Here is a 15378-nt window from a genome sequence, read left to right on the forward strand (position 1 = left end):
GTCCTTGATGTCCAGGGATACCATGTAATCCCCCTCGTCCAGGCTTGCAATAACCGCCCTGAGCGATTCCATCTTGAACTTGAATTTTTTTATGTATGTGTTCAAGGATTTCAAATTTAAAATGGGTCTCACCGAACCGTCCGGTTTCGGCACCACAAATAGTGTGGAATAGTAACCCCGGCCTTGTTGAAGTAGGGGTACCTTGATTATCACCTGCTGGGAATACAGCTTGTGAATTGCCGCTAGCACCGCCTCCCTGTCTGAGGGAGCAATCGGCAAGGCAGATTTTAGGAACCGGTGGGGTGGAGACGCCTCGAATTCCAGTTTGTACCCCTGAGATACTATTTGAAGGATCCAGGGATCCACCTGTGAGCGAGCCCACTGATCGCTGAAATTCTTGAGGCAGCCCCCCACCGTACCTGGCTCCGCCTGTGGAGCCCCACCGTCATGCGGCGGACTTGGAAGAAGCGGGGGAGGACTTTTGCTCCTGGGAACCTGCTGTTTGTTGCAGCCTTTTTCCCCTACCTCTGCCTCTGGACAGAAAAGACCCGCCTTTTCCACGCTTGTTTTTCTGGGTCCGAAAGGACTGAACCTGATAAAACGGCGCCTTCTTAGGCTGTGAGGGGACATGGGGTAAAAATGCTGACTTCCCAGACGTTGCTGTGGAAACTAGGTCCGAGAGACCATCCCCAAATAATTCCTCACCCTTATACGGCAAAACTTCCATGTGCCTTTTAGAATCTGCATCTCCTGTCCACTGGCGAGTCCATAAGCCTCTCCTAGCAGAAATGGACAATGCACTTACTTTAGATGCCAGCCGGCAGATTTCCCTCTGTGCATCTCTCATATATAAGACTGAGTCTTTGATATGGTCTATGGTTAGCAGGATCGTGTCTGTCTAGTGTGTCAATATTTTCTGACAGTTTATCTGACCACGCAGCGGCAGCACTGCACATCCATGCTGACGCAATAGCTGGCCTTAGTATAATGCCTGAGTGTGTGTATACAGACTTCAGGATCGCCTCCTGCTTTCTATTAGCAGGTTCCTTGAGGGCGGCCGTATCCGGAGACGGTAGTGCCACCTTTTTAGACAAACGTGTGAGCGCTTTATCCACCCTAGGAGGTGTTTCCCAACGTGACCTATCCTCTGGCGGGAAAGGGAACGCCATTAGTACCTTCTTAGGAATTACCAATTTTTTATCAGGGAAAGCCCACGCTTCTTCACACACTTCATTTAATTCATCTGATGGGGGAAAAACTAGTGTTCACTCTAAGCTTCTTTTGCAGGGCGCTGCGCCCTGCCCCTTTTTTGAGTGACAGAATGCCGCCCTGCCCGTTTGTGCCCGCCCTGCCGCCCTGCTAAGGACTGCTCTTCTCCCCCCGCCGCGCTGTCACTTCTTTCCCCCGCCGCGCTGTCACTTCTTTCCCCTGCCGCGCTGTCACTTCTCCCCCCCGCCGCGCTGGCACTTCTCCCCCCCGCCGCGCTGGCACTTCTCCCCCCCGCCGCGCTGATAGCTCTCAGCTGAAGGCGGAGACAGGGCCAGCGTGCAGTGGGGAGGAGCAGCCAATCAGAGCCTGCGGTGTCTCCCGCCAGTCCTCCGGCATGGTTTGATTCCCCCTCACCATGGCGCTGCGCGCTGACCTGGGCTCCGCCGTCAGCATCAAGAGACCGACCCCGCTGACCCGGCACAGCGCTTTCCTCCGCAACTGTGAGTGCCGCTCTGCATCTGCCCTGTGCCCGTCCTCCCCTTCCTCCTAGTGTTCTCTCCCTGTTACAGTGTGCCTCAGTGTTCTCTCCCTGGTGCAATGTGCCTCAGTGTTCTCTCCCTGGTGCAATGTGCCTCAGTGTTCTCTCCCTGGTGCAATGTGCCTCAGTGTTCTCTCCCTGGTGCAGTGTGCCTCAGTGTTCTCTCCCTAGTGCAGTGTGCCTCAGTGTTCTCTCCCTAGTGCAGTGTGCCTCAGCGTTCTCTCCCTAGTGCAGTGTGCCTCAGTGTTCTCTCCCTGGTGCAGTGTGCCTCAGTGCTCTACCTGCCGCAGTGTGTATAGGAGGTTCTACCTGGTGCAATGTGTATAACGTGCTCTATCTGGCGCAATATGTATAACGTGCTCTACCTGGCGCAGTGTGTATAGGAGGTTCTACCTGGTGCAATGTGTATAACGTGCTCTACCTGGTGCAATGTGTATAACGTGCTCTACCTGGCGCAATGTGTATAACGTGCTCTACCTGGCGCAATATGTATAACGTGCTCTACCTGGCGCAGTGTGTATAGGAGGTTCTACCTAGTGCAATGTGTATAACGTGCTCTATCTGGCGCAATATGTATAACGTGCTCTACCTGGCGCAGTGTGTATAGGAGGTTCTACCTGGTGCAATGTGTATAACGTGCTCTACCTGGCGCAATATGTATAACGTGCTCTACCTGCCGCAGTGTGTATAGGAGGTTCTACCTGGTGCAATGTGTATAACGTGCTCTATCTGGCGCAATATGTATAACGTGCTCTACCTGGCGCAGTGTGTATAGGAGGTTCTACCTGGTGCAATGTGTATAAGCAGCACTATTGTGTGGTATAATGTGATTTGGTACTATTATGTGGTCACGCCCCTTCCCCACGAAACAACTCCCCTAAATTTTTGCTGCACGCCTCCGGCGCGCACTGTCCATGCTTTCACCTATAGGAATGGGAGCACCAAGCATTATAGTATGTACCTGATTTGGCCCTTCTAACTTAAAAATGTGCCCTCACGAATGAAAAATGTGCCCTCACGAATGAAAAATGTGCCCTCCCCGTGATCAGCACCCTGCCCTAAAAAAATCCTAGAGTGAACACTAAAAAACTACGGGTAGTTTTTTCTCCCCAAACATAATACCCTTTTTAGTGGTACCTGTATTTATATCAGAAATGTGTAACACCTCTTTCATTGCCTCAATCATGCAGTGAATGGCCTTAGTGGGCATCAGGTTAGACTCATCGTCGTCGACACTGGTGTCAGTATCAGTGTCGACATCTGGGTCTGCGGTCTGAGGTAGCGGGCGTTTTAGAGCCCCTCATGACCTGTGAGACGCCTGGACAGGCACAAGCTGAGAAGTCGGCTGTCCCACATTTGGCATGTCGTCAAATTTCTTATGTAAGGAGTCTATACGTGCACTCATTTCTTTACATAAGCTCATCCACTCAGGTGTCTGCCCCGCAGGGGGTGACATCCCTTCTAAAGGCATCTGCTCCGTCTCCACATCATTATCCTCATCAAACATGTCGACACAGCCGTACCGACACACCGCACACACACAGGGAATGCTCCAACAGAGGACAGGACCCACAAAAGCCCTTTGGGGGGACAGAGTGAGAGTATGCCAGCACACACCAGAGCGCTATATAATGCAGGGACTAACTGAGTTATGTCCCCTATAGCTGCTTTTTCTATATAAATGTATACTGCGCCTAAATTTAGTGCCCCCCTCTCTTTTTTACCCTTTTCTGTAGTGTAGACTGCAGGGGAGAGCCAGGGAGCTTCCTTCCAGCGGAGCTGTGAGGGAAAAATGGCGCCAGTGTGCTGAAGGAGATAGCTCCGCCCCTTTTCCGCGGACTATTCTCCCGCTTTTTCCTATATTCTGGCAGGGGTATTTTCCACATATATAGCCTCTGGGGCTATATATTGTGGTATTTTTGCCAGCCAAGGTGTTATTATTGCTTCTCAGGGCGCCCCCCCCCCGCAGCGCCCTGCACCCTCAGTGACCGGAGTGTGAAGTGTGTGTGAGGAGCAATGGCGCACAGCTGCAGTGCTGTGCGCTACCTTGGTGAAGACTGATGTCTTCTGCCGCCGATTTTCCGGACCTCTTCTTGCTTCTGGCTCTGTAAGGGGGACGGCGGCGCGGCTCCGGGACCGAACACCAAGGCTGGGCCTGCGGTCGATCCCTCTGGAGCGAATGGTGTCCAGTAGCCTAATAAGCCCAAGCTGGCTGCAAGCAGGCAGGTTCGCTTCTTCTCCCCTTAGTCCCTCGCTGCAGTGAGCCTGTTGCCAGCAGGTCTCACTGAAAATAAAAAACCTAATTTCTATACTTTCTTTCTAAAGGCTCAGGAGAGCCCCTAGTGTGCCTCCAACCTCAGCCGGGCACAAAATCTAACTGAGGCTTGGAGGAGGGTCATAGTGGGAGGAGCCAGTGCACACCAGGTAGTCATAAATCTTTCTAGAGTGCCCAGCCTCCTTCGGAGCCCGCTATTCCCCATGGTCCTTACGGAGTTCCCAGCATCCACTAGGACGTCAGAGAAATAAGCATTGCGCCAGCATTATTGTCAGATTTCTGCTCGCACTCCTCCGGGGTTGCGAGCAGAAATCCCATTGTCTGGTGTCACAGGGTATGTACTGAAAGGCCCTGAGAGCCAAATCCTGGCGCTATTAAAATCTCTCCGAATCAAATCGCGCCCTATGACTGTCTGAATTTGAAAAACTCGCTATTTTTACACACCCTCCCTCCCCCTCCCATGGTCAATCTCTAAAATCAGTCGTGTTCACTCACATGGATCAGTATTTTATATAGTTTCCTAAGATCACCCATTAAATGCAACTGAAGGTGCATACACACTGTGCAATGTTTTCTTCTGATTTTGGCAATATAGTCAAAATCATAACAAAGGTTAACACATACCGCACCGTCTGTACCCAGCTTGCAATACCAATGTGTGCTTCCTTGGGGTCAGTAAAAGCAAGAAAAAATACTGTTCAGGTAAGGCAATTTTGACTATATTGTGTATAATCTAGTTTCTAGTCAATATTGTATATAGTCAAAATCGCAAGTAAAGGGCTCCGGAGAGTTCAAGGGAAATTGCAAAATCGGCACTTAGTCAATATCTCACTGTGTATGCAACTTAAGAAACACACCACAGCTGACAAATAAAAATAAAATAAGATTTTACTCACCGGTAAATCTATTTCTCGTAGTCCGTAGTGGATGCTGTGACTCCGTAAGGACCATGGGGATTAGCGGCTCCGCAGGAGACTGGGCACAACTAAAGAAAGCTTTAGGACAACCTGGTGTGCACTGGCTCCTCCCACTAAGACCCTCCTCCAGACCTCAGTTAGGATACTGTGCCCGGAAGAGCTGACACAATAAGGAAGGATTTTGAATCCCGGGTAAGACTCATACCAGCCACACCAATCACACCGTATAACTCGTGATACTATACCCAGTTAACAGTATGAAATATAACTGAGCCTCTCAACAGATGGCTCAACAATAACCCTTTAGTTAGGCAATAACTATAAACAAGTATTGCAGACAATCCGCACTTGGGATGGGCGCCCAGCATCCACTACGGACTACGAGAAATAGATTTACCGGTGAGTAAAATCTTATTTTCTCTGACGTCCTAAGTGGATGCTGGGACTCCGTAAGGACCATGGGGATTATACCAAAGCTCCCAAACGGGCGGGAGAGTGCGGATGACTCTGCAGCACCGAATGAGCAAACTCTAGGTCCTCCTCAGCCAGGGTATCAAACTTGTAGACTCTTACAAAAATGTTTCAACCCGACCAATTAACAGCTCGGCAAAATTGTAAAGCCGACACCCCTCGGGCAGCCGCCCAAGAAGAGCCCACTTTTCTCGTGGAATGGGCTTTTACAGATTTAGGGTGCGGAAGTCCAGCCGCAGAATGTGCAAGTTGAATCGTGCTACAGATCCAGCGAGCAATCGTCTGCTTAGAAGCAGGAGCACCCAGCTTGTTGGGTGCATACAGGAGAAATAGCGAGTCAGTTTTCCTGACTCCAGCTGTCCTGGAAACACATACTTTTCAGGGCCCTGACTACATCCAGTAACTTGGAATCCTCCAAGTCCCAAGTAGCCGCAGGCACCACAATAGGTTGGTTCACATTAAAAAATACCACCTTAGGAAGGAATTGGGAACGAGTCCTCAATTCCACCTTATCCATATAAAATACCGATAAGGGATTTTGTATGACAAAACCGCCAATTCTGATACACGCCTGGCCGACGCCAAGGCCCACAGACTGACCACTTTCCACGTGAGGTATTATAGCTCCACGGATTTAAGTGGCTCAACCCAATGCGACTTCAGGAAATCCAACACCACGTTGAAATCCCACAGTGCCACTGGAGGCACAAACGGGGGCTGACTATGCAGCACTCCCTTAACAAAAGTCTGAACTTCAGGCAGTGAAGCCAGTTCAATTTTGGAAGAAAATCGATAGAGCCGAAATCTGGACCTTAATGGAACCCAATTTTAGGCCCATAGTCACCTCTGACTGTAGGAAGTGCAGAAATCGACCTAGCTGAAATTTCTCCTTTGGGGCCTTCCTGGCCTCACAGTACGCAACATATTTTCGCCATATGCGGTGATAATGGTTTGCGTTCACTTCTTTCCTAGCTTTAAATAGCGTAGGGATAACTTCCTCCGGAATTCCCTTTTCCTTCAGGATCCGGCGTTCAACCGCCATGCCGTCAACGCAGCCGCGGTACGTCTTGGAACAGACAGGCCCCCTGCTGCAGCAGGTCCTGTGAGCGGCAGAGGCCATGGGTCCTCTGAGATCATTTCTTGGAGTTCTGGTTACCAAGCTCTTCTTGGCCAACCCGGAACAATGAGTATAGTTCTTACTCCTCTCCTTCTTATTATTCTCATTACCCTGGGTAAGAGAGGCAGAGAAGGGAACACATACACCGACTGGTACCCCCACAGCTATCGCCTGAGGGTCCTTGACCTGGCGCATTATCTTTGTAACTTTTAGTTGAGGCGGGACGCCATCATGTCCACCTGTGGCCTTTCCCAACGGTGTACAATCATTTGGAAGACTTCTGGATGAAGTCCCCACTCTCCCGGGTGGAGGTCGTGTCTTCTGAGAAAGTCTGCTTCTCAGTTGTCCACTCCGGGAATGAACACTGCTGACAGTGCTAACACATGATTATCCACCCATCGGAGAATCCTTGTGGCTTCTGCCATCGCCATCCTGCTTCTTGTGCCGCCCTGTCGGTTTACATGAGCGACCGCCGTGATGTTGTCTGACTGGATCAGCACCGGCCGGTGTTGAAGCAGGGTCTAGCCTGACTTAGGGCATTGTAAATGGCCCTCAGTTCCAGAATATTTATGTGTAGGGAAGTCTCCTGACTGTTCCATAGCCTTGGAAGTTCCTTCCCTGTGTGACTGCCCCCCAGCCTCGACGGCTGGCATCCGTGGTCACCAGGACCCAGTCCTGTATGTCGAATCTGCGGCCCCTTAGAAGATGAGCACTCTGCAGCCACCACAACAGCGACACCCTGACCCTTGGAGACAGGGTTATCCGCCGATGCATCTGAAGATGCGACCCGGACCACTTGTCCAACAGATCCCACTGGAAAATCCTTGCATGGGACCTGGCGAATGGAATTTCTTCGTAAGAAGCTACCATCTTTCCCAGGGCTCGCGTGCATTGATGCACCGACACCTGTATACATATTAGGAGGTCTCTGTCCAGAGACACCACTCCTTGGACTTCTCCTCCGGGAGAAACCCTTTTTATCCTGTTCTGTGTCCAGAACCATACCCAGGAACAGTAGACTCGTCGTAGGAACCAGCTGCGACTTTGGAATATTCAGAATCCAGCCGTGCTGTTGTAGCACTTCCCGAGATAGTGCTACTCCGACGAACAACTGCTCCCTGGACCTCGCCTTTATAAAGAGATCGTCCAGGTACGGGATAATTATTTCGGCCATTACCTTGGTAAATACCTCGGTGCCGGGAACAGACCAACGGCAACGTCTGGAATTGGTAATGACAATCCTGTACCACAATATTGAGGTACTCCTGGTGAAGAGGGTAAATAGGGACATGCAGGTAATCATCCTTGATGTCCAGTGATACCATGAAATTCTCCAGGCTTGCAATAATCTCCCTGAGCGATTCCATTTTGAACTTGAACCTTCGTATATAAGTGTTCAAGGCTTTCAATTTTAGAATGGGTCTCACCGAACCGTCTGGTTTCGGTACCACAACATTTTGGAATAGTAACCCCGGCCTTGTTGAAGGAGGGGTACCTTGATTTCACCTGCTGGAAGTACAGCTTGTGAATTGCAGCCAGTACTACCTTTCTCCGAGGGCAGCAGGCAAGGCTGATGTGAGGTAACGGCGAGGGGGAGTCGCCTCGAACTCCAGCCTGTATCCCTGTGATACTGTTTGCAGAACCTAGGGATCCACCTGTGGGCAAGCCCACTGGTCCCTGAAGTTCCCGAGACGCGCCCCTACCGCACCTGTCTCCACCTGTGGAGCCCCAGCGTCATGCGGTGGACTCAGAGGAAGCGGGGGAAGATTTTTGATCCTGGGAACTGGCTGCTGGTGCAGCTTTTTTCCTTCTTCCCTTGTCTCTGTGCAGAAAGGAAGCGCCTTTGACCCGCTTGCTTTTCTGAAGCCGAAAGGACTGTACCTGAAAATACGGTGCTTTCTTAGGCTGTGAGGAAACCTGAGGTAACATTTTTTCTTCCCAGCTGTTGCTGTGGATACGAGGTCCCAGAGACCATCCCCAAACAATTCCTCACCCTTATAAGGCAGAATCTCCATGTGCCTTTTACAGGCAGCATCACCTGTCCACTGCCGGGTTTCTAATACCTTCCTGGCAGAATGGACATTGCATTAATTCTGGATGCCAGCCGGCAAATATCCCTCTGTGCATCCTTTATATATAAGACAACGTCTTTAATATGCTCAATGTTAGCAAAATATTATCCCTGTCTTAGAGTATTAATATTATCTGACAGGGTATCAGACCACGCTGCAGCAGCACTATTTATGCTGAGGCAATTGCAGGTCTCAGTATATAACCTGAGTGTGTATATACAGACTTCAGGATCGCCTCCTGCTTTTTATCAGCAGGTTCCTTCAAGGTGGCCGTATCCTAAGACGGCAGTGCCACCTTTTTTGACAAACGTGTGAGCGCCTTATCCACCCTAAGGGATATCTCCCAACGTGACCTATCCTCTGGCGGGAAAGGGTACGCCATCAGTAACTTTTTAGAAATTACCAGTTTCTTATCGGGGGAACCCACGCTTCTTTACACACTTCATTCATTCATCTGATGGGGGAACAAAACACTGGCTGCTTTTTCTCCCCAAAAATAAAACCCCTTTTATGTGGTACTTTAGTTCATGTCAGAAAATGCGTAACACATTTTTTTATTGCCGAGATCATGTAACGGATGTTCCTAGTGGATTGTGTATATGTCTCAACCTCGTCGACACTGGAGTCAAACTCCGTGTCGACATCTGTGTCTGCCATCTGAGGTAACGGGCGTTTTTTGAGCACCTGATGGCCTTTGAGACGCCTGGGCAGGCGCGGGCTGAGAAGCCGGCTGTCCCACAGCTGTTATGTCATCCAGCCCTTTATGTAAGGAGTTGACACTGTCGGTTAATACCTTCCACCTATCCATCCACTCTGGTGTCGGCCCCACAGGGGGCGACATCTTATTTATCGGCCTCTGCTCCGCCTCCACGTAACCTTCCTCATCCAACATGTCGACACAGCCGTACCGACACCGCACACACACAGGGAATGCTCTGACTGAGGACAGGACCCCACAAAGTCCTTTGGGGAGACAGAGAGAGAGTATGCCAGCACACACCAGAGCGCTATATAATGCAGGGATTAACACTATAACTGAGTGATTTTTCCCCAATAGCTGCTTGTATACATATATTGCGCCTAAATTTAGTGCCCCCCCTCTCTTTTTAACCCTTTGAGCCTGAAAACTACAGGGGAGAGCCTGGGGAGCTGTCTTCCAGCTGCACTGTGAAGAAAAAATGGCGCCAGTTTTCTGAGGGAAAAGCCCCGCCCCTTTTTCGGCTGACTTTCTCACGCTTTTTCTGGAATACTGGCAGGGGTAATTTTACATCTATATAGCCTCTAGGACTATATATGATGTAGATTTGCCAGCCAAGGTATCATATATTGCCCTCAGGGCGCCCCCCCCAGCGCCCTGCACCCATCAGTGACCGGAGTGTGAGGTGTACATGAGGCGCAATGGCGCACAGCTGCAGTGCTGTGCGCTACCTTGGTGAAGACCGAAGTCTTCTGCCGCCGATTTTCCGGACTCTTCATGCTTCTGGCTCTGTAAGGGGGACGGCGGCGCGGCTCCGGGAACGAACACCAAGGTCGGGTCCTGCGGTCGATCCCTCTGGAGCTAATGGTGTCCAGCAGCCTAAGAAGCCCAAACTACCACCTGTTAGGTAGGTTCGCTTCTTCTCCCCTTAGTCCCTCGCTGCAGTGAGTCTGTTGCCAGCAGATCTCACTGTAAAATAAAAAACCTAAATATACTTTCTTTCTAGGAGCTCAGGAGAGCCTCTAGTGTGCATCCAGCTCAGCCGGGCACAAGAATCTAACTGAGGTCTGGAGGAGGGTCTTAGTGGGAGGAGCCAGTGCACACCAGGTAGTCCTAAAGCTTTCTTTAGTTGTGCCCAGTCTCCTGCGGAGCCGCTAATCCCCATGGTCTTTACGGAGTCCCAGCATCCACTTAGGACGTCAGAGAAAAAAAAAACACAAACTTGATAAGCACTTTAAAACTACCACAGATGCACACTGTTTGATATTTTAGTTATCCCAACAATCAGGGGAATTTTTATGCAAGTGAAAGTCACGATATTGCCAGCACATACTAACATACAGATGTAGCCACTCTCATTGTGGCTGTGGCTACGTGCGTCTTTGACACGATGCGCACGCACACCGGCGTGCACTTGTGTCTTACTTGCACCCACGCATATTAACTTTGCATTGAGTGTCAAAAGTTACTGCTGGAGCAGGTGTGAGTAGGCGTGCCGAAAGTGCCCGTGCAATCAGTTCGCACTCACAATGACTACGGCTACATCTGTACTATGCAATTTTTTTTTCAGAAGTTACCAATTTTCTGCCACAGCAGACTAAGGGACTAATTCAGACCTGATTGCTCTTGTGCGAGTTCAAATGACAGAGCATGCGTATGCCCCGCAATGTGCAGGCCAAACAGAAAATTTAACTCGCACGGCGTACGCAAGCACTTTCAGCGAGGGCGACTTAAGTCAGCGCCGGCCCCGATCAGCCCGATTCTATCGCACTGTAGGAGTAAGTCCTGGGCTACGCCGTATTAATAGTGTTCACTCTAAGCTTCTTTCGCGGGGCGCTGCGCCCTGTCCCTTTTTTGAGTGACAGAATGCGCCCTGCCCGTTTGTGCCCGCCCTGCTAAGGACTGCCTTCTCCCCCCGCCGCGCTGTCACTTCTTCCCCCCCGCCGCGCTGATAGCTCTCAGCTAAAGGCGGAGACAGGGTCAGCGTGCAGTGGGGAGGAGCAGCCAATCAGAGCCTGCGGTGTCTCCCGCCAGTCCTCCGGTATGGTTTGATTCCCCCTCACCATGGCGATGCGCGCTGACCTGGGCTCCACCGTCAACATCAAGAGACCGGCCCTGCTGACCCGGCACAGTGCCCTCCTCTGCAACGTTGAGTGCCACTCTGCATGTGCCCTCCCCTCCTAGTGCTCTCTACCTGGCGCAATGTGTATAACGTGCTCTCCCCCTGGCGCATTGTGTATAACGTGCTCTCTCCCTGGCGCAATGTGTATAGCGTGCTCTCTCCCTGGCGCAATGTGTATAGCGTGCTCTCTCCCTGGCGCAATGTGTATAGGAGGTTCTACCTGGTGCAATGTGTATAAGCGGTACTATTGTGTGGTATAATGTGATTTAGTACTATTATGTGGTCACGCCCCTTCCCCCCAAAACAACGCCCCTAAATTTTTGCTGCACGCCTTCGTGCCCTCGCGAATTAAGAATGTGCCCTCCCTGTGATCAGCACCCTGCCCTAAAAAAATCCTAGAGTTAACACTATATTAAGGCACAGATTTATCAAACCTTGGAGTGATAAATGGCAAGTTGATAAAGTACCAATCTATCAGTTCCTATCATTATTCAAACACAGCCTGTAACATGGCAGTTAGGAGCCGATCATGTACTCTAGCACCGTGCAATTTATCACTCTCCAAGGCTTGATAAAAATGGGCTTAAATATGTGCAGATTATAGAGAATGCCCACATACTGCATGATATCATGACCTTTTGGCCAACATCTTTTGCAGAGGCTGACCGATCCAATAATAGTAGCCAAGCGTTTCTAGACCATTTTATTGGCATTTGCTCAAAACGGTCATGCCTACACACTACGTCATAAAACAGATAGATCACCTATGACCCTATAACTTGTGTAGTGTGTAGCTAGCTTAAGGGGACAATTCAATTGTTTGTAGCTCCCATCTAAACTGCACAGAAGCTATTCAGTTTGTTTTACCAATATATTTGCCACTTCATTCATAATTCTACAAATAAATCTTTAGCAGTAACTGTAGTTAGAATGAGCTACGATGTACATTGTGGCTCATCCCAAATAAAACCGTTCCAAAATTGAAATAAAATTTATACTACATACTGCCAACCAGAAAAACCTTTTAATCAAGAATCTGCCAAGATTGCTTACCAGTCCAATATGGAAAGGAAAACTATTTAGGGAAGAAAATAAAATGGGCTCAATTCAACTCAGCGTGGATTGAATAGCTCTGGGAATTAGCTCTTGGTGCTATTCAAATCAGCGCAGATGTGTTGGAGAAGACTAGTTCTTCAGAACAAAATGGTGTGTTGTCACAAGAGCCGGCATTCTCACACTAAAGTGCCCAGCTCAATGCTGTTTCCGCTGAGCTAAGGGCAGAAATCAGCACCAAGGCAGCACTTGTGTCATATTTCTACTCACAACCCACCAGGGGTGCAAGATGAAATCCTCTCGTCGGGTGTCACATCGCACTGAATAGAATAGCAGGAGCTAGTTCTCAGCGCTATTCAATCCACACTGAATAGAACCCAAATGGTGTTCAGGTGTAGATATACAGAATTCAAATATAAGCAGAGGATAAGAGCAACACTGCAACTTATCCTAATATCCACATAGAATACACAAACCCTCAGATTGCATCACTTTCACCCATATAATCATCCCGGTGTTGACTTTGATAGACTAAATGATGCTGTGAAGGTAGAGGACAACACACACCCCATCAGTGTAGTACACTGTGCAAGAATGAGGACCATACACCCATCTCACATCAGGATATTACACCATACAAGAAGAGAGAACACCACATGTCCCATCTCACATCAGGGTATTAAACAAGGCCGAAACATGACCATCTTACATCATATACTATACATGTAGCAAAATCCACAAGTCAGGACATTACACTGCACGTTCCATTTATGTCAGAGTATTATACTGTCCCAGTAACAAGGACCACTGGGTGTACTCTCCCACGTCATATTATACTGTACATAACAAAGACCACACATGTCCTATCTCACATCATGTTATTACACTGTACAATATCACCACTACTCCCTTGCACAGGTCAGAAGATGCTAAAACAAATACCTCCTTAGTTTCAGTACATAGCAGCAGTGGGCAGAAGCCACATTAGCACAGTGCCAGGCGGCCCCTACACCAGGCAGATGCCGGGTAACCAGCCGGAATCAGCATAGGAACAATACTCAACAGACACGGCCAGCCGGCCACCATACAGACCCGGCTCAGGGCACAATGGGCCGCCGCGGCCTCCGCCACCACACACAGGAGTAGTATGGGGGAGGCGGCAGCAGCAGCGGAGGTGTACAGTCCCCGGCCTCACACCGGCACTAGGGGGTAGGAAAGGATACTCCCGGTTCCGGAACGCCTCCTTGGTGTGCTCCACCACGAATACTTCTTCCCCTTCCGCGGGCGACTCTGTCAACGGCTTCACCAGCGAGAAGGGCCTGCGGCCCAGCAGCGGCGCCATCCCTCGGGCAGTGTGATGGGACGCTGCGTAGCTCCGTGAGGCGGCGAACGGCCCGATCCGTACGCGGGGAGTAACGGAGACACCGCCTGACACTTCCCGCCCCCGCCGCTTTCCCGCGCTGACCCCTCACACACCAACAAGAGAAGAAGGGATTGAAAAATGGCGGGAGATTCCTTTCCGCCGCCGGCTCACTCCACCGCACAAACAACCATGAATGCGATGACAGTCAGGCCACGCCTACTGCCCCGCGAAACCGGAGTGCGATTGGTCGTTTCGGCAGCCGGGATTTTCTCTCCGCTCTTCCTATTGGACGTCGCCGCTCTTTCGGCCACGCCCCTTCTTCTTCCCCTCTCCTCAGCAAGGTGAGTTGCAGCGCGCGCAACGGGGTCGCAGATGTCATTAATATTGTATAAGATTGTTTTTTTTTTTATCAACTTTATTGACATGAACAAAAAACGTAAACAGTAATATCCGGGCATTTCCGCGCTTTGTCTTTTCACTTTTTGCCACCCACTCATTAGCTTCTGCCCGCGTACTGCTGCTGCTGTATATAGGCCGCGGCCGTACAGAGCGACTCAGCCACTGTCACTGGGACAATAACAGCGGACAGGGACTGGCATGGCTGCCACAGAGTACACGCTCATAGGCGTATTGTTTGAGTTCTGTCTTTATTTTCCCTCTGCTTTATGTGATCTGATGCCCTACTCTGAGGAATTGCGCATTCCTCCCTCATTTGAACCTTAACACCTGTAAGACTGTAAATGATTTCCCATGGTAAAATATTAAAATTGCTTTTCATTGTACACCCATAGCATTTTAGTTTTATTTAACCAAAAAACATATGTATAGACAATTGGACATTGAGGGGGACATTTACTACTAAGCAGTGATAAGAGCGGAGAAGTGAGCCAGTGGAGAAATTGTTCTAAATCGGAGTGGGAGAAGGGACCTTCTGACGTCACTAGGGGAGGAGACATGTCACCAGGGGGAGGAGCTACAGCCGAACAGGGTACCAGAAAAGTACGCTCGCCATGCTTCGGGCTCGGTGGCTCGCTTTGCTCGCCACCTGATTCTTAAAGGTAATAGTTGGTGGCGTGGATAGTAGAGGAACTATCCTGCTGGCTTAGCTCCTCCCCCTTGTGTCGTGGCTCCTCCCCTTGACGTAAAAGGTCCCTTAGGCCACTTGGATCTAGCATCAACCGTGGAGAAATCAGTACTGAAGTAACATCTATAATTTCTCTAACGTCCTAGTGGATGCTGGGGATTCCGTAAGGACCATGGGGAATAGACGGGCTCCGCAGGAGACATGGGCACTTTAGGAAAGAATTTAGATTCTGGTGTGCTCTGGCTCATCCCTCTATGTCCCTCCTCCAGACCTCAGTTTGAATCTGTGCCTGGACGAGCTGGGCGCTGTTCAGTGAGCTCTCCTGAGCTTGCTGTAAGAAAGTATTTTGTTAGGTTTTTTATTTTCAGGGAGCTCTGCTGGCAACAGACTCCCTGCATCGTGGGACTGAGGGGAGAGAAGCAGCCCTACTCTCTGCAGATAGGTCCTGCTTCTTAGGCTA

At 50.0% G+C, this 15378-nt stretch overlaps 1 protein-coding gene across 1 annotated transcript in view; it reads right to left on the reverse strand.

The window, feature by feature from the left end:
* Positions 1 to 14048, reverse strand: part of BAZ1B (bromodomain adjacent to zinc finger domain 1B) — a 303893-nt gene extending 289845 nt beyond the window's left edge. Inside the window, exon 1 of the mRNA XM_063956151.1 lies at positions 13695 to 14048. Within this exon, the coding sequence (XP_063812221.1) occupies positions 13695 to 13813 (119 nt within the window). The 5' untranslated portion in view covers positions 13814 to 14048. The remainder of the gene's footprint in view (positions 1 to 13694) is intronic.
* Between the last annotated feature and the right edge of the window lie 1330 nt (positions 14049 to 15378).

The sequence above is a fragment of the Pseudophryne corroboree genome, chromosome 2 (assembly GCF_028390025.1).
Source record: "Pseudophryne corroboree isolate aPseCor3 chromosome 2, aPseCor3.hap2, whole genome shotgun sequence".
In the NCBI taxonomy this organism is placed as follows: Eukaryota; Metazoa; Chordata; class Amphibia; order Anura; family Myobatrachidae; genus Pseudophryne; species Pseudophryne corroboree.